General features: G+C 32.7%; 1 protein-coding gene across 4 annotated transcripts; it reads right to left on the bottom strand.

Annotated features, from left to right (window-relative positions):
* Nucleotides 1–571: 571 nt before the first annotated feature.
* Nucleotides 572–11,011, bottom strand: LOC21394309 (sn1-specific diacylglycerol lipase beta). Of its 4 annotated transcripts, none has more exons than XM_024171339.1 (16): nucleotides 10,663–11,011; nucleotides 9,214–9,352; nucleotides 8,525–8,738; nucleotides 8,328–8,428; nucleotides 7,491–7,612; nucleotides 7,317–7,408; nucleotides 7,009–7,114; nucleotides 5,322–5,476; nucleotides 4,249–4,376; nucleotides 3,646–3,770; nucleotides 2,456–2,553; nucleotides 2,060–2,325; nucleotides 1,555–1,924; nucleotides 1,359–1,461; nucleotides 1,119–1,254; nucleotides 572–832 (listed from the first exon to the last, which is right to left on the bottom strand). In XM_024171339.1, exons 1-14 carry the CDS (start codon nucleotides 10,948–10,950, stop codon nucleotides 1,377–1,379), a joined length of 2,289 nt encoding a protein of 762 aa, XP_024027107.1. In that variant the 5' UTR covers nucleotides 10,951–11,011; the 3' UTR covers nucleotides 572–832; nucleotides 1,119–1,254; nucleotides 1,359–1,376. The 4 variants fall into 4 exon arrangements, with proteins under 4 accessions (XP_024027107.1, XP_024027111.1, XP_024027109.1 ...); XM_024171343.1 differs by having other exon boundaries at nucleotides 2,084–2,325; XM_024171341.1 differs by having other exon boundaries at nucleotides 3,646–3,767.
* Between the last annotated feature and the right edge of the window lie 13,496 nt (nucleotides 11,012–24,507).

Genomic DNA, 24,507 nt, shown 5'->3' with positions numbered 1-24,507 from the left:
AGCTCCGTTTAGTGCGCAGATTTAAATTTTTAATTCGACGTTAGATGTAGTTTTATGTGAGAGCTTTTCACTGTAGCAGAAAAAGTTAGATGTGACTTTTTATGAGAACTTTTAACTATAGTAAAATTAGAATTAAAAACTCGAATTGTTGAAATGAAAGAAGCCTTAATAACCTCCTTGCAGTTTTAATCTTTGAGCCATAAATGCCTCAAAACCTCCACTTCTAACCTCCTCTATCCGTAACAAACACATTCAAGGTAACGTGGATATCCTCCCTCCATAACAACATAAGCCCCCCTTTCAAACCCTCTGAATCTACTTGCACCAAACTGACAAAACATTAATATTAAGAAGCTAATACTATTTTAAAAAGCGTGGCGTGAGCTACCTAATTGGCAAATGCTCGACCATATGTGGTATCGATGGGATTCTTATGATCCGCATGCATATTACCTGTGCTTTGCAGTATTCTCGCCAGGATTCCCGATCTTACTCCAGCATAAATATTGCAATATCTTGATTGAAAAGTAGGAGAAATAGTTGACAAAAAGTTAAGCAGCATATAGCCAATGTAAAAGGCATCTATTACAGGAACAAATCAGTCATCAGCATATAGATGTACTTAAACGTATATATGACCTCAGCAAGTATCAGGTGTTGAACGAAATATGTCCTGTAAGGTACAAACATCTGTTAAGATAATAAACCTGTTGACGCCACGATTATTGGAATTCTTGGCTAAAAACCATCCTCCAAACGCAGCAGGCTTCCTATCCTATCTAACAGTCACGTCAGCTTGTTTTTCTCAGCGAACCAAGTAGTACAGGCTTTGCTGTAGAAGAGGGAAAACAAAGGTCAAAAACATCTTTCATCAGCCAAATTAAAATGATTCTCATGTCTCATCAGCTAGTTAGTCCTTTTTTTTTTTTTTAATATAAGAAAAACTCCTTTATTGATATAAAATCAATTAAAGGAAAAGAGGATAAGGTATCCTCCAAATAGAAAGCAATAAAAGCAACAATTGAAATTACAACAAAAAATCAAACCATCCAAATCAGTTTTCCTATATCATCAACATAACCTAGACCGATGTAGAAAGTGAGGTTATCGATATATACCTGTACGTTTTGCGAACTCCCAATCTTTCAACTTCGAAGACAATAGTCCAGAGGAGAATTATATATACATTTCTCAAAGCACCTAATTGGCACAAAGAACGCTCCTATGGAAGTTGACTATTAGCATGGATACCCTCTGCTATCATAAGGATTCCTTGACAGATCAATATTTTGGATATCTAACACTATTGCATAACGAAACAAATCAAAAAAACAGTCTAGGGAAATGTTGAAGATAACCTGAGTTAGAATTGAAACTTAATACACATTAACAATCCGACACTCATTATTAAGAGCTTGTGTGCACCGAGCTTCTAATACTTTTTGCATTGCATCATGACATCTGGAAAATATTAGAGACAATGATATCAGAAGCAACTTCTATTTCTTTTACTATAGAAGAGAGAATAACACAAGGCAGATTCATTTGTGATACCTCCAAGGGAGATGATCAAGAAACATTGATGGTGACACAATAATATCTTTGAAGCTCTCTTTGTTTGCTATATATGCTTTGTACCCATTTTCTCTCTCAAGGAATCCCCGACCTTTCCATAGGGACATATGGAAATTTCTATGTTGTGGAACCATATGAATTATAAGGCCTGGCAAATACAACTCTGGCGGATTCCCAGCTGATACATTTTCAGATGTTGGAACAGTTTCCATAAACTCGGATACAGGATCATATGCATTGGCTTTAGTGGCAAAAGGACTGGAGAATTCATCTGGTGCACTTTCAACAATTGCATCCTTTATATCAGTTTCAGAGAAGAGGGAAAAGTCACTATCACGTTCCTCATACCCTGCATGAAATAACCAATGTTTTCGTTGAAACACCTTCCTCCTTCCAATTTATACCCATCAATACCATGACTGTCAAACACAATGGCATGTTACTTTTTACAAAACAACATACTTAAATTAGAAAAAGAAAGTACCACTTGAATCAAACAGACTCTCACTTCCAGATGCATGGTTGTTTAGGTTTTGCGATCTTGTCCCAGAATACACATCTGAAGTTGGTTCCATTAACTCAGTCCTATTTCTCTGATACTGACTAACATAGAGAAAGCGGCGTGCTAGTCTGAAGATCATCGCCGTATCAGCTGTGGAATCTTGAGAAAGTGCTGTGATAGCAGCCGCTCGAAGTCTTAAAATTGACCCAACTGAAAGGCGTGAAGAGAATTCATTGTTCAAAACAATGCTGCAAAAGGGCGAATATCACTGACCATTTCCAAGGGGGATTGAGTTAAGGAGATTGACAACAAACCAAACCATTAATTTTCCGGTATACCTTAATCTAACATGGCCATAAAGGAGGGAATGATTGTTACCTGGTAACGAATTGAGAACAGGCCTCTGCTACAATTGAATCCACGCATGGAAGGGGTCCAAATGCATAAACATGTAAATTTGGGTATTTACGGTATAGCTGCATATAAGATTTTAGATAAAAACGTAACTTAATTGCAATTAAAAAGATTAGAAGTAAATTAAAACTAACTGAAACAAGAAAATCATCATTTTAAGTGAAGAAAATGTATCGGAATAATTGCAATGGCACATGAAAATTAACTCTCAACAATCCATAAAGCTCATATAACATAGACAAAGACATAGGGAGCATTAAAACGAAGGAAAAAAAGTTATTAAAATTTTTTTTTTTTAAGGATTTTCTCAAGGATTGATGGGATGCTTTTGTTCCTGGTTGGATGATATGTTTTCTAGTCAACGGTTGTTTTTCTTATTTTTTTCATATACTTTTATATTATTTGGGTGGACTCCTTGTTCACCTTTTCCTTGTAATTTATTTTCATCAATGAAAAGGTTGTTTTTTTATCCCCAAAAAAAGGGATTTCAGCACAAATGGCCCTTTTTGAAGGATTTCTATTACTGATTGACTTAACGGTCCATTACAGATTAACTTTATTTTATCACTGATTAACTCAATGATTCTTCATTATTAATCAACATTAGTTGATAATTAACCAAAATCAATCAGTAATTAATCAATTTCAGTCAACAAAATATAGATTTATCAATTGATAAATTATGGGTCAATCACTGATTGATTGTGTGTCAGTACTAATTGACTCCTTAAAAAACGGCCATTTTCGTAAAATAAGAAACTTTTGACCCTCCGAAAAATAAAATAAGGTCGACCATTTATGGAAAAAAAGCAGTAAAAAAGGGTTATTTAGCTAATTTCCCATAAAAAAATAAAATTCTCTTCATGGACTCGCATTTTGTTTTGCTATCTTATTTTTATTCAAAAAAAAAACATAAAACAACAAAAAAAAAAACACATATTTATTACTTATTAAAAGGTTAACAAAGCGACAGCCGCATCCAACAGTATCATAATCATTGCTCCAATATTCAGAAATCAGATTCTTCGACAATAGTTTATAACTATTCAGTAATGAGAGGACTAATTAGTCCCTTTATAAGCATTCAAGCGGGAAGAGGGAGGAAAAAAAAAACAAAACAAAAAAAAAGTAATTTAGGAGTGGAAAATCCATACTCTAATTCCTAGCAATGTGGCAATGGCTCCTCCAAGGGAATGGCCAACTACGCGAATATTGTACCCCTCACACTCGCACCCAGCTCCCAGTAATGACGAAAGAAGGCCACCTGCATCAGATTCTGCTACTCCATTTACACCACCAATTAGCCAAACAGGAGGGGAAAAGTTTTAACCCAGAAAGGAAATAACTAAAGTGCCTTGGTAATTGAAAACCTGTTTAGCCAATCAAACGTTTAAAATCTTGGGACATCATATGCACTTTTTCCAATTTTCATATTTGTCTCAAGTCTCAACAATGGATAAATTTAATAACATTAAATTCGTTATTTATATAGGAATATTAGGTAAATTATACTTTGCAGCATTCCCGTTAATGTGACTCAGGATTCTTTGTTAATGGCCATAGCAAATTGCATGTGAATTCTAGATGAAAGTGAGAATAGCATAAACATAATCGAAAATCGAAAGACTCGAGATTTAATTCTTCAAATTGGCATTATAGGACAAGCACACAATTATGTTATCCTTGCTTTTGTAAGTGGCCTGGGATTTGAATAATAACAACAACTACAATAAATGAACAAAAAATCAGATACTTACCATCATCTTCAGCATTTCCTTCAATTTGTGTGAAAAGATTCCGTGCAGCAGCAACAATACCCGAGTGCCCATAATGGGGGAAAGTTGAGAGAACACTTTGCTTCAGGTCAGGGTCAACATGATTGCTACTGCACCTCACAATCCCGTACTTAGACTTAAATGCCAAAAGTTAATCAAAAGAAACAACACCAAAAAACCACACGCACAGAAGCAGCTAGAGCAACAGGTACAACACAAATTTTCGAAGACAACTTTCTCTTTATTTCAGTAATTGTTATATGCTGTTGTCATTGACTGCTGCACCAAACAGATACCTTATTCTAAAGTGCCAAACGCATTTAGAAGAACCTAAACCAGAGAAAGCAAACACATAGAAGAAACATAGGCAAGCGACTGGCACAAATTGCAAATGTACAAAGCCTAACTCCTAGCTGGTATAACTGCTAGTCTGTTTGCATTGTATTGAAGAACACAGGAGTGCTGTTTTTTTTCCATACAATGTGGGGCTTATGGCTCTTACATTACTAGTAAGAAATGAAACCACTGAGATTCGAACCCTGATGGATACATGCACGCACTCACACACCCAATCACTTGAGCTAGCCTCAAGTGACGAGGAATGTTGTTTTACATCTATCTGTATTCTGTTTTATTTTTTCTTCAGTTTTATTTTAAAGGACATTGTTAACTTGTATTTGTACAATTTTATAGTTTCAATAAAATGTTTGTTTCTTAAAAAAAAAAAAAAATTTGTAGCCTTTTAACAATTAAGAACAGTTTTGAAAGAAATTTTTTCTTATCAAAAAAAAAATAACAGTTTTGAAAGATAGAAAGCTCAATCCCAAAGTGGAAAGCAGATGAGTTCATTTGTATTTAAGCAAACAAAATGAACACCTGAGGTGAATAGTTCCACGAAATGATTGGTTTACACTAACACGGTTTCTTTCTTTTCCTTCTTTTTTTTTTTGGCATGGGAATGATAAAATTTCAGGGCTTTCTAGTAGAGCTGAAACAAGACCACAGACATGCATTTAGATACAAACAGACAAGATGATAAGAGAGAAGAGAGATACTTAATCAGCCCATCCAAGTCTTTTGCGGAAAGAATACATTCCCTACATAAGCCATCAATTATCAGATCTTCAGGGGTCTCAGTTCCCCGAATAGCAATCACTACAGATCTTAGATGATGCAAAACAAGAACAAAGTACGCAGCCTCACATTTTGCCTGAAACAGAATGTAGATAAATAAATGAAAAAATGAAAATTGTTAGTTGAGATATTTATATTATGATTTGTGGACATCCCCCTCATTCATTTTGTTCATTTTTTGCTTTTATACTATACTAAAATTGCCTTTGGAAAATAGTTTCAAGCTTAGGATTCAGTTACCTTGCTATCAAAGTTTCTTTATCCTTCTTTTTTATTCTACAATGAAACTTCTAGTAATTTATTGAATTATTGAAACTTGTATTTCTCAACTTGGTTTGACGACTTTTGAACATTATATTTCCTTTACATAGATGATAGTTCCGAAATTCTTCTTATAAATTAGGCAAACAGTCCAAAATGGTAGATTTTCTTTTTTTTTTAATCTCATGTCCAAAATGGTAGATGATTTGTCATTATATGAAGGTGAAGCCCAAATGAAAGTATTTGGTACACAAAGGAAAAGGTAAGATATCATTTATTTGTTTTGAACTACTATGAAGAAAGCGGAAACCACATCTTGACCAGGCTGATGAGATGAAATTGTTTTATATCAGTTTATTTATCAGGGATAATTTCAATTTCGTATCCTGAGTTATAGTGAAATTGTCTTTTAGTACCCTGTGTTGTTAATAATTTTAAATTGGTACCTCTACCTTTTAAAAAAATTGATTTTTGGTAGCTTGAGGCCCTCTTTTGGGACATGAAATGCCAAATTCGCCATTTTTAATCATTTTTGTTTTGGTTGACCTGAATTCTCTCTTTATTGAACATTTTAAGAAAACCTTATCCCGGTAACCAAACATCCTTTTTGCCTTTAAAAATCTTCAAAAATTATAGTCGTGTCTACAAAATTAGAAATTACTAAAAAGAGCAAATTCAATATTTCATGTCCCAAAAGAGGGCCTCAAGGTACCAAAAATCAAATTTTTAAAAGGTAGAGGTACCAGTTCAAAATTATCAAAACTGTAGGGTACTAAAAGACAATTTCGCTATAACATAGGGCACCAAATTGAAATTATTCCTATTTATTATTATGCTTATCTTATAATTTGGGTTTATTCAACTAGAAATAAACGTAATGAATGTATTTTTTCAGTTTCAACCTTGATGATTTGACAAAACTTTTGAATACACAGATTTCCAGTCTGTTTCTTCTCTTTCTAAAATCTTAACTCTTTCTCTTCTTTCTATAATTCCACTTCTACTCTAATCTATCTTGGTCTGGCATCACTTTCATTTTCCTTTCCTCCTCCATATTGCAATCTTCCAGTAGAATAGAGTCCACCACCAAGCCAGCGCCACAAAAAATCCTAATACTATAGTTTGGAACAATATTGGATCTCCATAACAGACCTTCATTCAAACTAGTTTGACAATAATACAATTATAATCCCATCATTAATGCCCAACCCGAGTGTGTTTATTCCAATGACAACTAAAAATCCAGCCTCATTTGATTATCATATGACCAAAAAAAAAAGGAAAAAAAAAACTACACGGTGCAGTAAGGTATGTGTTGGACAATCAGTGGCATTAACATTATCTTACCTGGTTAACACGTCCTTGCCGCAGTACTTCTGGGGATAATTTAACATACTTTAAAAAGGCTTCTGCATGGCCCCTCCACCAGTTATCACCATCAAGTTTAGGTCGCCTAAGAAGAATAAGAAACAGAAAATAGTGTTAAGGCTGCATGTTATCCTTTTTGTCACCCTCTAAAACTGCAAACAGATAACAATTGAAAATTAAAAACAAATACATCCTAATATTAGGGTTCCGATATATCTATTTGAATTTCTAAAATAACATTGAATATCCTACACGTGCATGAGCAAGATACCCGTTTGATTAACAACCTGTTACGCATCCATGGAGTCAAAATCCCTTGTCTATAGAGCCACACACAAGGAAATAAGAAAGGATTTCTTCCCAAGTCAAGTAATGGACCCTGCATATGCAATATTTATATGTTAACTAGGACATGATACCAACAAAAATAAGTAAGCTCACAAAATATTATATTACAGCACCGTATAAGCAGCTTCGGCAAATTTATGAAGATCTGCAGCTTCCTGAATTTGTTCATCAGGTGCTTCCCCGCTCTCTTCATAGGAACTTGGTGACTCATTCTCGCTCTGCATTAAGGCTAGACCTGCATATGAATCAGTCTCAAATTTCTTTTTTGGCGAAAAAGAAACCAGTAACATGAAAATGAGAATGGAATTTGATGCAAAATTAGATACAACAGATGCAAGAAAAGTGCATTGAAAAGTAACAATATAGTAGCAATGCTAAATGTACAGGAGATAGATACAAAATATAGTAGTCAGTGAGTCCAGCCTACTAATTTGCCTTTCGAGGATTAGGCATCCAGTTGGACCTTCTTTTTCACTCATAAAACCAAACAAGAAGAGGAAATTTCAAAATATGGTCCAAATGGACCTTCTGTCTGTGACCTTATTGGTCAACAAATGATATTCTACTCTCTCTGTGCGAGTGTACTTATACATTGTACGGGTTAGAACTCTTGCCCATGTTATGCTAATTGGCTTAAGACTGAAGGTTTTTGTCACCAACATAAATTATTACAGTTTCACATATTTGATTTTTTCCAATTCTTAGAACAATTTTCTGTTAAAATTTTACTAGACCTAATTTCAAACAAAAGAAATTGAAGTGCGGCTTTAGTTGTAAAATTTAGAGTTCATTTACAATCTCAGATTCACAAACTTACTGTAAAGGTAATTTTAAACGATGCCTACCAACATTTTCCAAATATGCAGTTGTGCACATTGCTGATGCAGTACCAAAAGTGTGCTACTAGCTAAGAACATTCAGAATACAATTAAAGTGAAGACCCAAAATACCTGCCAACAGTTCCAAATGTCCAGTGCCTGATGCACGATAAGTGACAAGATCCCCCAGCAATCGAGCTACTGAAAAAACCTCATCTTCCTCCAAGACACTCCTGGAATAATAAGATCACAGGACAAAAATCAGGAAGCACTGAAGCATGTAGCTGGACACATGCAGAGTTTATAAACAACAATGCACAGAATCTTACAAGTATTTGACACGCCCAAGGCAGCACAAAACTTCACGAATACCATGATCAAATACCTCTCTGTAATGGGCTTTCCATGCATCATCTTTGGTTGCATAGTACGATCTCCAATGTAGAACATCAGACCCCGTGAAACATTGTAGTATTGTGACAGAGCATAACATAATCATGAATAAAACTATTACATGTTGCTCCCACTGGCTACTATCTAACCCTGCTCGAGGAAGGTCCTGTAAGTCATGACTCCGTACAATATAAATCTATATTTGTCTTAAGTTAATGACCCGTGTTAGGATTATATCACACAAGCAATCGAGAAAAGAAAAATAAAATAAAAAACAAAGTTTCGGTTCAACTATGTAAATGAGTGATACACATAAAAAATTTACACATATGACATCTGAACATGGACAAATCAACAAGATATAGGTGATTCACAACCAAACTGTACATCATGAGATATGCTCTCATATTCTGCCGAAAAAGAAAAAATAAAAGAGGAAATAGCAGTATGCAATAATTACATCAAAAACAAGTTTAGCTTTTGAAAAAAAAAAAAATGCTATAGACTTTCTCTCTTTCCTATTAGCCTTTTACCTCAGAAATGATTAGTTACCAAAAAAAAAAGGAAAATTAGGAAGGAAAGCACGCCTACTTAAATAATAAATGCAGGAACGAACATACCTTACCTATAATGCAATCATCTGTTTTTGGATCATGAGAAACATAGCTGACCACAGTGTACACAAGGTAAGTTGCAGCGGAAAATTGTAATGCTGTAACAAACATTGCAAACCGAGTCCACCAAAGCCATCTTTTATACCTCATCTGGTCATTCAGAAAACTAATTAACTTTGTACACAAGGAAAAGAAGAAAAGAATAAAGGAAAAAAAAAAAAAAACAAACAAACAAACAAATTATGATAATCAAAGATACATAGATTGAAAAAAAAAAATCCCTGGCATACATCGTGCCCCTTCATTCTAAAGTAGGGAAGTACCCTTCTTTTTCCATATATATGAAAGAACTGCAAGAACAGAAACTTCTTTCCCTCCCCCTAGCAAGTGAAAATGTTTATTATGCCTGACAATTTTGTTCTCCATTTTATATTATTTCCCTAGTACGCTCTTCATGATCATTCAAAAGCAATCTTCTGTTGTGGTTGGGAGAAGGACTTGAAAACAAATTCCACAGGGTGGGTACAATACGTCCACTATGGCTTCCATTTCTTGTTCGATTGCCACATATAAGTATAACAAATAGTCAGAAATTGTCTTATCCCCTGAACGTATTTTACTTTGTAAAGAAATCCACAAAGCCCACAGGGCACTGTCACGGAAAGAGGTTGGAACATGTATGGTCGCTCCAATTCACTTAGATTAACCTTTTCCAAATCCCATCACAACCCAAAAAAATAAATAAATAAATCATTAGCTAAACATAATCAATAATGCAGCCCAAGAGTTAGACCAGAGAAGCTAAAGCAAGAAACCTGATGACATCCTCATCTTCCACCCCCACATTAAGTAGTTTAAAAGGCAAACATAGTGAAAACATTTCTCTGAGATCAATATTTCCAACCACATTACTTTATGCTACCAGAACGGCAAAACCTTCATCTATACAAGGCTTCCAACCCACCTCTTTCCTCCTCACGGTTGAACAAAAAGCAAAAGAAATATCATCCAAACACATTGATAAGGAACATGCTCATTACAAAACTTATCATCAAATGTCTAACTTCGCTCAAGGTAGACTTGAGAATGCCATGATTTAGCCATCTGTTAAGCTTCTTCTTTGTCACATACTAAATTGATGCAAAAGAGCACTTTCAAAATCCTCCTCAAACCGTTTGAAATATTTCAACATCAGATTGACACTTCCTCACCTCAAACGTACACAAATCATAACAAGAGAAATATAACTTTCACCTTGACATAGTTGCCCACGAAAACACAATGAAAGTGAACTCTGCTTATCCCTATCCATCTCTACCTACTGGCACATTAATGGCTGAAGAATTATAACGGACCAGAACATCTCCAACAAGAAGTGCCATAAATCAAACAATTAATATCAGAAATTTTGAAGGTTCTTCTCAAAATTCCATTAAATCAGTAAATAAGAGCCGATATACCCTCCGTTCATGGCGAATGACGGTATCGACGACGGCCGCGCTATCGGCGGTAGACTCGAGAATAGTCATGGCTGTGGCTTCCTGCGCGACGCCGGTGCGAACGGTGGTGACGATTCTGACGGCGGCGACGAAGGACACAGCGGCGAAGGGGAGAAGGAGGCGGTGATCGCAAGACGGATAGGCGAGAGCGAATAGGAAGAAACCGAGGATGACCAGAACGGCATTGGCGGCGCTCAGAACGACCGTCACCGCCCGCAGATTCCGAAACCTAGAAATCAATAACGCCATTTGCGAGCGTTTGCTTGCTTGGAGCTGAAACGATAGCTCATAGAAATGGAAATGGTGGCAATTCGGCTTTGTGTATGAATTCACTTTTTTTTTTTTTTCCCCTGAAATTGTTTTGTTAGTTTGCGAACGTTAAAATGGGACCTCATAACTGAGGTCGTTTAGTTCACTGATTCAAATTTTTAATTCGAGTTAAGATTTGATTTTATATGATAACTTTTTACTATAATAAAAAAATTAGATGTGATTATTTGTGAGAATTTTTTACTGTAGTAAAACTCGAATTCTAAACTCGAATCAGCGAAATAAACGGGACCTAAAGAATTATTATATGCCTTCTGAATTTTAGAGGATCGTCCCTTTAAATTTTAAAAATTATTTATTTTTAAAATTTTAAATTATTTCTATTTAACTTTTTTATAGCAATTTCTATTAAAATAGATTAAAAAAAACAAAAATAATGCAATCACGTGATCTTTTGTTTTAGATTTCTGTTAAAAAGAAAAAAAAAAATAAAAATCACAAGACCACACTTAATTTTCTCTTTTTTCATATGATTTTAATAGAAATTACAACAAAAAAAAGTTAATTGAGAATAATTCAAAGCTCCGGCACAAAATGAAAATTTTTGAAGTTTAAGAGCAAATTGAGATTGACCTCAAAGTTCAAGGGGCACTCTTAAAAATAATCCAGCGCCTTTATTTTATTTACTAGTTTTGCCAACCTTATGTTTGTTTTACAACTCAAGTTAATAACTTGAGCTGTGTAAGTGAGAGAAAAATTTTGTAATAAAAAAATTAAATTTAAATTATTATGAAGAAAAATACTGTAACAATAGAATTTGAGTTGTGACTTGAGCTGTAAAAAAAATAAAGAAATAAGTTTGATCAGCATACGTAGCCTACTTAGAAGTTAAGTATATTAATTAGAGCAAGACGAAAAAAATTTTAAAAAAGCCATATCGAAAAAGAATTACAGTTGAATAAGAGCTTGTGACAAAAAAAACAAAAAAAAAAACTTAAGTATCAAAACATTTAAAAGAAATTATTAAAATAAGAGAATGTTTGCGGAAAAAAGTATTTTTACGAAGAATATTGTAGAAAAAAAAAATGTAACGGTCAAAATGTTAGTGGAAAAACAAAAAAAAAAAGTTAATAACCAAAAGAAAAGAAGAAATAAAAAAGAAAAAGATAAGATAATGAAAAATATTAAAAAAAATTTGACAAAAATAAGGAAGAAAGGAATTATTTTAATTAAAAGAAAGTAAGAAAAAATAAAGTATTTCAAAGAATGAAATTGTTTAAAAAAAAAAACAAAGAACTGTAAAAAAAAATATTAAGAGAAAAAGTAAAAAAGACAATAGGTAAAAAAAAAATAATAGAAAAAAATTATAAAAGAGATAAAAGGAATAGAGGAAAAGTTTAAAAAGAGATGGAAGAAAAAGGAGGAAGAGGTCACTGAGGCCCCTTTGGGAGCCAAGTCGACTGGCTGATTTTATGTGCTAAGAATGGTATCTTAAAAATATGAGATGTAATAAGATATTTATTATTTATTTAATAAAAGAGTTTATTCATTATTTTATGTGTATATATTATTGAATATTTTATGAATATCACTAAAAATTTCATGATTATTTATGTTACCTTAAATATTGTATATAAGTGTTATATGCGAGAGGATAATATTTAAGGATAATAATAAAAATGATGTTCGTAATGAATTTAATTAAAGTTCAGAATCTTTAATTAAAACATTATTAATACATGTCATTCTCATTCAAAATGGAACGGTGTTATCTGCACTGTTAATATGGAAAGATATTGAATGAGTGTATTACGCATAATGAGATTATGTGGAATAGGGACATAGGCACAATATGAATTTCTGATAATTTTCGTTAAGTATAGAAATTCTAATTGAGTCTATCGATGATCATATATAAAATGATCAATCTTAAGCTCTTAGCAGACTCCTATTGGTGAATTTTTGTCTTTTGATTTACTTAGTACGAATTCTGAGATCTTGAATCGTATTCCTTGTATTTTGGAGACATGCTAAAGTGAGTAGCCGGAAATGTTATTATACGAGATGGAATTCATTCCTTCTTGAGAAAGAAGTAGATAAATAATTCTCTTGAAGGTTGATTCGGTACTTGGACCAGTAAGAGCTATGATTCATGAATTTGTTTTATGAATCATTGTTCATTAGAGAATCAATGGTACTCAAGGATAAATATGTAAGTAGAGAGGTTAATGGTTTTCACCTAGCTCTAATATGAATTATTTATGGATGATTAATCTATATGTAATGACTACATCAAATGGACACTTCACAGTATAGAAGTAATTTATATCTATAATTACGAGAGTGCAATTCCAAGTTTATAGTGGAGTAACTTTTGGAATTAATAGAATTAATTAATTAATTAAAGAGTTTAATTAATTATTAATATTATTAGAGCTCAAAATTATAGGTCCATAGGTTTATGCGTCGTCCTTGTAATCCTACAAGACACTAAAGGTAAAACATAAATTTTAGAATTATGGAATTCTAAATAAAACACTCAAGAATAATTAATTAAGAATAAATTATAAATTAAATAATGTGATAATTTAAATTTGAATTTGAATTTTAAAATGCGCATGTGAAAGGTGTTCACATAGTGTGATCGCTCAGTACAGTGTGAATCCCTCTAGGATTCAATTGCTTACTTTCTAAGTTATCTAATTGACTTATTTGATCAGTTGTCTAATTTGAAATTGAAATTAATTTAAGTTTGACTTAAATAGGATTTTGAATTTTAGTCAAAATTGGCCTGCATGATAAGATGCAGAAATTTGCGTTGCCCTGCTCATACTGTATTCGCCTACCACAGGGAAGAATTCCCCTGTGGTGGTCGGCCAACATATGGATAAGGGAGAGAGATTTTGTTTACAAATCAAATTAGAAGTGTGAGATAATTATCAAGCTTTATCTTAGAGATAAAGATTAGACTTCTTCTAGGAGTCTAACTACTACTCTATAAATAGGAGATTGCAGAAAATTGGAGAAAATAATTTTTGCTCTCTCCTAGCAATGGCCGGTTTTCTATAGAGTGTGGGAACGAAAATTTTTTCTAAAATTCTATGTCGTGTATGTGTTGGTATTCGTAGAAACCTTGAGTGTTTATTTACTAATCTCATTTTATTTCAGGTGTGCCCACATACACGTATTTGTAGATTCTAGAAATTGACGAGAAAGATTTGGGTGTTCTAAATTAGGTTAGAGCAAGGAACGTTTGAGGTCAAAGAAAACAAGTTATCGACCTAATCGTTCACTAGGTAAATAAATTAATTGGGTAATTTGACAAATTGGGTAAAAATATCTCTTTCTCCCTCTTCTTGGGTTTGTGATTTGCAGAGGCGGCCCCTTCCCTCAATCGAGTTCTCATAGCCAAGCACTTGCTCAAAGCTTCTCTCATGGGTAAACATATTCTCTGTGCTTATCTTTAAATACAACTGCTGAAGTGAAATATGACCCTTAATATATTTATATCTTCTTTTTGAAGTGACTGAAAATTTAGGCATGTGCCAAAATGGAGAATTGCAATTTAATTGCTCGTTGTTGCAGAGACCAGGCTCTTAACATGTAATGAAGTTCCTTATTTTTTTTTTCTTTTATTCTATGTTGTTGAAACTCGTTGTTGATGATTCTGAGGACTACCGAGATTGAGAAGTCGCGGGAAACTCTTAGTTTCCCAGGAAAAATGCAAGATTAATCATCCATTATTGGTGAGAATCATGGGCTGCATTTGCTCAAAAGGAGCATCAAGAAAAAAATATCTTATTACATCTCATACTTTTATGACACTATTCTCAACAACCCTGTTGGCCAGATTTGTGTGTCGGTGTAGCCGGAAGAGTTCCGGACCCCGTAGAAGATGAAACTCGACCCGAAGACGAAGAACGAAGCCAATGAACGAAGAATTCAAAAATTAAAGACCCGTTAATGTAATGAAAAAAATAATTATTGAAATTATTTATTCATTCAATTTGGTTGTATTAATTATTCGTTCAATATGGTTGTAATTTATATTTTTCATGGGACCCGGTCAAATTCGTCTCAATAGCCGATTGCATATTTTATACTTATATTTATTGGATGATTGTATATTATATGTCAATGCATATAACATGCCATATAGGTATAGTGCGCCTACTCATATGTTTTATAACATGCCAATACGCGCGCATTATTTTATTTATTTTATTTTATTAAATGAGTTTTGAAAAATAAAATAAAATAAGAACCATAGCTAAAATTGATTTAATATGATTAAATTGATTTAAGTTGTAAAATTATGTTATGTGTGAAATTGAATTTAAGAGTTAAATATTAGAATTTCACATATCCTATAAATAAATTGTTTATTTATAGGGATTTAAAAACCATGAGATGATTTTTAAATAAAATACATATTTGTAAAATATTGAATGGGAGAAGGTTGTATGAAAATACGACCCACTGGTCTCCATCGTATAGATAGTCGTTAAAAGAACAAATTATAAAATAGTCCCTTGGAAAGAAAAAACAAAATTAGATTGGAAAAGAGAAAAACATACGTTAAAAAAAATTAAACTATATAAGAACATTAGAAGAACAAAACATCTAAAAAATAAAAAATGATAAAAGCAAAGCAAACCATATAACAGTGAAGAAAGTGCTCTGTAAGAGCACTGTAAAAAAAATGTATAAAGATAACTTTTGATATAACATAAAATATACATAAAATAATTAAGTAAATATACATTTAAAGAAATTTATTTTAAATATTGAAAAAAAAATTAAATAGAAACACATGGAAAGAAATTACTTTTATAAGAATAAAGTGAGCAAAAACTATTTTAAAAAGTTAAATTGTTAAAAAATTCACAAAATGAAAAAATAAAAAACAAAACATTTAAAATATAAAAAGAATAAAGATAAACAACAAAAACACTAAAAAAAAAAAAAAAAAAAAAAAAAAAAAAAAAAAAAAAAAAAAAAAAAAAAAAAAAAAATGAAGAAAAAAATGAAGAAAAAAATGAGGAAGAGATGTCATTGCGTGGTAGTCCAAGGGAAGAGCTAGTACAAGAGCCTTGGCTCTATTATGTATTGTTAGATTCATGAAAAATTGGAGGAAAAGGCAAGCTTTTAAAAAATAATTAGGAGATTTTTTAACGGAAGATATTGAAAAAATAAATTATCGGTGATTTTTTATTTTTAACCGTCAGATCTTGATTAAAAAATGTTTGTTTTGCATATTTTTTTTAGTTTAATATAATTTTGATCAGATTAAATGGTAAAAAACAAGCACTAATTAGTAAGAAGCGTATCATAGAAGGATTCTGTTAGTTATTATAAGTCACTCTTTTTAAATATTGTTAAATATATCTATGTTACTACGTTATGTATGTTAATGCAAATACAATTGTAGCAATCCCATGTTAGGGGCTATTAGGGATGGCGATTTTACTTATGGATATAAGTAACTACGGGTACCCGCCCTTAATCGGACAAGTGTGGAGAATATTATATGAAAATTGAGAAGGGTATATGTTCGAGTTTGAATTTAATTTTAGACTTTTTGTTATTGTTTGAGATTTCATTTGGCATTAAGATTTCAATTTATTTTTATGACATATTAATAGTTATGTTGTTTAATTTTCTAATTAATTTAATGGAATTTTTTCCGAGGCTTGATAACGTTGCGAGCATTTTCTACTCTTAATGAGTAAATAGGTAGAGTATGAGGATAGCTTCCCTAACAAGGATCTCTGACCCTGATTCCGCCTTAAATTAGACGGATATGCAGGCGGGTATAGACAAATGAGAGTAGAGCATGAGGGTTGGGGAAGCATACCTGCTCACGCCCCGCTCCATTACCATCCCTAAGGACCGTTACACACCTTAACAAACAATGCAGATTAAACATCCCACCAATTTAGAAATAGACAACTTCACAAGCTTATCAAAATAATGTGTTAATGAACAAATCTACTTGTACTTTTATCCTTTAGATTAAAATATTATATTTTCTTAGAAGTGTTTCATGATGTATTATTAGACATTTAACCATAAATAAATAACATGCATTTAGTTAAATAAAATACCATAACTACCTTATTATAATGTCTCAATTTCAAAATAAAAAATTGCTTTAGAAAGCACCCCCGTCTTAACAACTATTGTAGCGCACTCTTACGGACGTCTCAGGAATCGTTACTTATATTATTAATTTTAACAGATTTAGTAGAAACAGGAAATAAACACAATATATATATATATATATATATATATCAAGAAAACACGTGAATTTTTTTTAAAAAAAATCAAAAGTGAACTGCTCATCTATAAATGCGAACTCAAAAGTCCAAGAAACAATATATATATATATATATATATATCAAGAAAACACGTGAATTTTTTTAAAAAAAATCAAAAGTGAACTGCTCATCTATAAATGCGAACTCAAAAGTCATCTAATCAAATAAAAGTACGTGAAGTAAACATAGTTACTTTAATTTTGAAAACTCAAAGAAGTTTAGAAATAACTGAAGTCTCAAAAGTGTGGAATGTAATAAAATAAAGCTTATTAAAATTAAACATCATTTGTGACGTCTTTCTGTTTCTAATTCAACGTTTTTTACGCACACGCTCGTTCTCGCCCTCCATCCTAAACAGCTTGCTTCTTACCCTTATCTGCAACATGATATAATTTTTAAGTAAACAAAAGCTTAATAAGTAAACTTTCCTTATCTCACAAAAACATAATTTGAGTTTTCAATGAAAATGTAACATAATCATCGTCATAGTAGTGCACGAGGTACACATTTATATATATAACATATCTTTTGTTTAAATTTTCATATTAAAATATTGTTCATTTTATCTTTAAAGGCTCAAATATTGGAGCATTAACATTATTAGTACGGCGTCATGAGAGCGGTGAGGTAGCTAATTCCAAAACAAACATGACAAGTCCACCTAGTGGAACAAACATAATGCATCCACCTTGTGGGACGGTCCACCTAGTAGAACAAACATAAACATAAACGTTTAATGCATTAAGTGATATACATACATATATATATATATGCGCGCGCTTTTCATTTAAAACATGTCATAAACAACAAAACATAGTAAATAAATATCTTCATAAAAATCATTGTAAAAGAGATTGGAAAGGAACATTTTTCGTATTCACATCCTTAAATTATAGCATTTCTTAACATTTATCATGTTGCATATAAGAATATACTTACATGATTCACTAGCTTACTTAACCTTTTGTTGAACAAGGTGACAGATGCCCTGGTTCATGACGTGCTCTTCCTCTTGAGTGTTCATGTCAAATCATTCCATCATAACGTTGAAAATCTCGTATCGTTGGTAGATTAATTCATAGCATAACTCATATCATATCATCATTACATAATTATACAATCATCATAGCATGACATGATTTACGAATTTTAATTAAAACTCCAGATATTATCAGACGCTAAAATTTCGTATACTCATGATAAACATATCCATAATGATCTCTAAATTTTTATAGATTAAAATTATTATGTTTAACTTAAAACGGATTTTACAAAATACATTACAAAGTCTATCAGCATGCGTAAACCAATGAATAGCCTCCAATCTAAAATCTATAATGATTAAAATATGCTAAGAACAATTCCCTAAAAATTATCAGACAATTATAACATATAAATAAATGACAAATCCAAAAATTACAGTGAAATAAAATGATATTCGTACTCAAAAATTTTTAGCGACACAAACATACTCTTTACCTACACATTTACGGATCACCGTGTGGTTGCCACGTATGCAATGAGTGACGTGGAGCAATCTATTATTGGACAGAACATTGTACACGTGTTAAAAGAAGAGAATGACACTTAGAGTACACATAGGTATATAAGACAAGTGTCAAACAATTATTGGACACATCATCATTAATGTGGCTACACAATTTGATGACACGTGGTACCAACATTAGTGCAAAAACCACATGTCGCAAATTATTGGCCACGTCAACACTTACATGGCAGTCCTTGTTGGTAGACACATGGCAGCCACATATGCAAGATTGCCACTTGTCAAAATATTATTCATCAACTCTTTTTGTCCATGTGGCTGCCTACGTCATCTGCCACATCAGCATTATTATATGTGGCCTGACAGCCTGACATTAAGTCCCACCTATGAAATACATGTACTACACGTTGGCATCCACATCATCATCTAGTGTCAAAATTGCACGCCAAGTCATCAATCACGTCATCTGCCATGTTATTTTTGTTCCCTATGATAGTGGGACCCATGTTATTTTCCCATATATTTGGGTGTTATTATCCACCCATTTATGGGCCCGTTTAGTTCGATAATTTGAGTTAATAAATGACTTTATGTGAGAATTTTTTACTATAACAAAAAATTAAATGTGGCTCTTTCTGAGAGTTTTTTACTGTAACAAAACTCGAATCGACATTGTCCCAGTGTTGTGTAAAATTTGAGTTTATGAATTGTTTTGATAATATTTGTAAAAGAAAAACTTCGGAATAGTATATTTTGGTATTTATATATTTTATTTTCATTTTTATGGATTTTTGTTAATTAATCCAATTTAATTAAGTTAATCTGTAAATTAAACTTCAATAATCAATCTCTCTCCTTTGGGTCATGACATATTTAAAAATGTTGCATAAATACTTTTCTCTACATAATATTACCTACACATTGTGGGTAAAAGGTATTTGCTACACATTTGCAATTTTTACCTACACATTTATGTGTGGGTAATGCTGAAATTTCCTGGAGCCACTCAACAGCATTGACCGGTAGCCCAAGCTGTTGACGACGGAGAATGGAACCATGTCAAAGATCTCGATGTGATTAATGTGTTTCTGGCTATGATTTCTCCAAACGACGTCTAATTCGCAGAAAAAAGCCTGAAACCCAAACAGACCCAACCCTGTTCGATGATGATTTGGACAGTGGTTGGCATGGGTTTTTCGATGAGAGGAACACGATGGTGAGACTTACCGCTAAAACGAGACTAGAGAGATCTGAGAGTTTTGGGCGGTAGGCAACACGGTTGATCGGCACGTGGTGGCAGATGGCTTCCTTAGATAGGGAGTTTGGCGCGAGGGCAACGATCATGCATTAGTTTTTTGTGTGTGTGTGTATGAGAGAGAGAGAGAGAGAGAACGGGGCTAAGGGTTTTGGTCACATGCATGAAATGATATTGCATTAGTTTTGTGTGTGTGTGACTAAGGGTTTTGGTCACATGCATGAAATGATATTGCATTAGTTTTGTGTGTGTGTGATAGAGAGACAGTGAGACAGAGAGAACAAGGCTGAGGATTTTGGTCACATGAGCGAAATTTGAGTTAATGTGGAAGCTTCTAAACTTCTAATCTAGTCCCCCAAAAGATTTCCAAGCTAGCTAGATTACAACTCAATAAAAGTTTATATACATTTACAACTTTGGCTCAAACTAATGGTGTTGTTTGCATTCAAATACCAAGCTAATTTCACAATTTAGTGCTACTTGGGCTGGTTTGGGGGGACCATGGCTTAAAAATTGTGATCTTTTGTTAAAGATTAACCTCACTTCCAAACGCTTGGACGGCCGTGTTGACACAACGAATGTTTAAAGTAGCTGGTTTATATAGTGCTTTAATCATAGGAGTTACAGCCTCCAGGATTCTTCTCAACTGTAGGAGTCATATAGCCCGTTTGAAAAGTGAAATTCAAATTTTACTACAATAAAAAGCTCTAATATAAAGTCATATATCAACTCGAATTAAAAATTTAAATCAGCAAACTAAACAGGCCCTTAATTATTCTGGAGAATCTTTTGAAAACTCGATATCAACAAGAATTCTAGAAGAGTGATTGACTTTCCTTGATGGAGTCGCTTAACATATTTGTTACATGTGTGCCAATACAATATGCAATATTAGATTAGCTGTCTGTGTCAGAATGGCCATGAATTGGAGTGAGCAGATTTCAAAGTGGGTAGGATTCAAAGTGAGGAATCAAAGTCATAATGAGTTGTTTACTTAGTCACTACAACAATAAAGGTCATTTGAGATGACCTCATTTGCGACGACATTTGTCGTCGCAAATAATGAAATTAACCCCCATTAAATAAATTAAGCATGTCGTCGCTAATAAGTTCAATGTCGTCGCAAATAGTTTAGGCGTGCAATTTCCAATGGCACGGATTTTTGCCGCCAAAGGGAATCCATTTTTTGCGACGACAATATCTTTTTATTTGCGACAACATACGTCGTCGCAAATAATATCACTCTATTTGCGACGATGTTTTCTCTTTGTCGTCGCAAATAAGCTTGACCAAGAATACATGCGGTGGAATGATTATTTGCGACGACATATTTTCATCGCAAATAATTTCAGATGTTAGGTATTTGCGACGGCATTTTAATTTATTTGCGACGACAATGCCATCGCAAATAATTTCAGATGTGAGGTATTTGCGACGGCATTTTACATTTATTTGTGACGACAATGCTGTCGCTAATAAGTCTGATCTATTATACCCTAACTTCTTCCTCTTCATTTTCCCCCGATTTCACTCTCTCTCTCTTTAACTCTCTCCGCCTCTTCTTCTCCTCAGAATCAGTCACTCTAAATCTCGTTCATGCATTTACTTACACCCAGAATCTAAATGAACTAATGTAAAAGTACTAATATACCCTTTAAGTACTTAAAGGGTATATTAGTACTTTCCAATTCATGCCGTTAAATAAATCATCAACGTAAAAAACCTGTACCGTATGGGAAGCTAAAATGAAAGGTCCATTCTCATACCACAAGTCATTAACAAATATACTTATTCTATTCTTGTATTATTGAATTCTTCTAGTTTCTACTCGAGTGTCGAACCACTTACACTTAAAAAGGAAGACTGAGTTGTTTATGTATAGCAAATCAATAATCTCTTCCAAGACTCCGTAGAAAACTTGATTATCTGACCCGCGGACACAAATGCCACTATTCATCAACCGGTTTATCTGGCTATGTTGATTATCTGGCCATGTTGATAAAAGCAAATATCACTTCCCAATACTGATCAGACAACCGGTTTTTCATATGTATCCAACCCTTGTCCATTGGCATCTTAATTATAAAAACAATAACGCATTCAATCATAGTTCATGTTTTTTGGTGACTATATAGTCAAGTTCACCAAGAAAGTTTTATAATTCATGTTTCAACTTTATAAAATTTTATCAATTTTTATGAATAATTTACTTTCTATTAATTTAATTAAATCTTATTAATGAAATTCTCAAAATTAATATATTTTAATAAAATTTCGGCAGCATAATGACTTATATTTCTTATTATCTAAAAATCTAAACCTACAAAAAAATAACTTTTAAAAGATTTCGGCACACCATAACTGGAAGATGTGCCACCCAGAACAATCATCAAAATTTTTACTCTTAACTTAAATCAAATTAGAAGTAGATTTTAAAAAATAACACCCTAAGAGATTCACACACACTTATACCAAATTTCAACCATCTCAAAATTCATAATCCAAATTTTAAATTATATACTAATTCTAAAAACTATAATCTATAATACAAAATTCAAACAACAAAAACCTCAAACATTTTAAACTAAAAAAATACAATAAATATGCAAAAACTTATAAAATTCAAACCCACTAAAACAGGGCCTGAAAACGGCAGAATTAGGTGGGGCAAATGAGGACGGTGGACTTCGGCGGCAAGGGTAGGGAGTTTGTTTTTTATACTTTTAATGAAAAAATAATTAAAATGATTAAAACTTATGATAAATGTTGATTTGGTGAGGATTTAGAAGGAAATAAAGGGAGGTCTTGGGGGTTTGTGGTCAGAAAACTAGGGAGAGACTGAGACAAAGAGAGAGAGAGATCGAAAAAAAAAGGACGAGGAGGCTCTGGTCGCGGATAAATAGACAGAATTTTTTGCGATGACAAACGAGAACTATTTGTGATGACATTGTCGTCGCAAATATAACTTATACACTATTTGTGATGACACGTGTCGTCACAAATATAACTTAATTATTTAATATTTATAACGAATGTTCTAAAATTATTATATGTGATGAAAATGTGCACTGTCGTTGCAATTAGTTTTTTGGAAACCGCTAATTTTCCCGTTGTTTATTTTCGCGAGGGAATACAAAATCATAATTTGTGATGACACACATTAATGTCGTCGCAAATAAATTTTGGCAACCGCCAAATATACTATCTTTTTACTCATCAGACAATAAATAAATGAATTATAATTTGCGACGACACATGTCGTTGTAAAAAATTCCTTATTTGCGATGACAAGTCATCGCAAATAATGTTATTTTAGCGGCAAACATTGGCGCCAGACAACATTTTCTGCCAACTACATATTTGCGAAGACTAGGGAAGTATTAGCGATGACACCGTTCTCTTCTTAAACGAAAAGTATTTGTGACGTTATGTCGTCACAAATAGTTAATTATTTGCGTCGACAAGTGTCGTCGCAAATAATTTCGTCACAAATTGACCAAATTGTAATAGTGAGTAAATTATATATTTTTAATTTAAAAAATAAATTGTGTACTTGTTATATTAAAACTAATCATTATTAAAATATTTAGTATAATAAAAGGGTAATATAAATTGTAAAATTATTTAAAAAATAAAAATAAATTGTTAAAATTTAAATAAAATATAAAAATGTTAAAAAATAATGTTAAAAATTAAAATATATTATTAATTTATTACACAAAATAAAAGTATATATTTATTATATTAATGTTAAAAATAATTAGGCAAATAAAATAATAAATATAGGTAGTAATTATTATTTTTTGAATTATTATTTTGTATTTTATATATATAAGTAAGGGCACGATAGTAGTTTAATGTTAATATCGAGAATGAGAATCTCAATTCTAAGGGGGGTATGGGAGTTCTAAACTGATTTCTCAATTCCAAATTTGAGTTGGGCTCACTAATCCCACTCTCATTATTGAGAAAAAAAGAGCAAGTGAACATAGGAATTGAGTCCCACCATTCCTCACTCACATTTATCAATCCTGATAAGTAAACATGTCATATTAGTGAGAACTCTTTTTCCTGTTTGTTAGCATTTTTGTTTTCATTTCTCACATTTTTCGAAGCAAAAAACTGAAAACAGAAATGAAAAACGTGTTTGGTGGAATTTATGTTAGAAAACAAAAACAAAAATGTTTTTGTCTTTTTGTGAAAAACTGAAAACGGAAAAAATCCGTTTTCATTTTCAAGTTTTCGTTTTCAACTGAAAAAGCTGAAAACGGATTTCAGTTTTTTTTTTCTTTTCTTCTCTCTCTTCTCCAGCCGAAGAAGAGGCTGGAGATCCGGCGAACACCCACCGTCGCTCCTCTCCGACTGGCCCGCCACCATCTTCTCCGACTGCCCACCACCGTCTTCTCCGACTGCCCGCCACCGTCTTCTCCGACTGCCCACCCCCCCTCCCCCCG

This window comes from Morus notabilis, unplaced genomic scaffold (assembly GCF_000414095.1).
Source record: "Morus notabilis unplaced genomic scaffold, ASM41409v2 Scaffold886, whole genome shotgun sequence".
Classification (NCBI taxonomy): domain Eukaryota; kingdom Viridiplantae; phylum Streptophyta; class Magnoliopsida; order Rosales; family Moraceae; genus Morus; species Morus notabilis.
Note: the sequence above shows the minus strand (reverse complement) of the source record. Positions and strands in the feature narration are given on the sequence as shown.

Coding starts and splice junctions, on each gene's coding strand:
- LOC21394309 (XM_024171339.1), bottom strand. CDS start 10,950: ATGGCGTTATTGATTTCTAGGTTTCGGAATCTGCGGGCGGTGACGGTC. Junction 7,409..7,490: donor TTGCCGAAGCTGCTTATACG/GTGCTGTAATAT, acceptor TTGCATATGCAG/GGTCCATTACTTGACTTGGG. Junction 3,771..4,248: donor AGGAAATGCTGAAGATGATG/GTAAGTATCTGA, acceptor TAAATGGAGTAG/CAGAATCTGATGCAGGTGGC.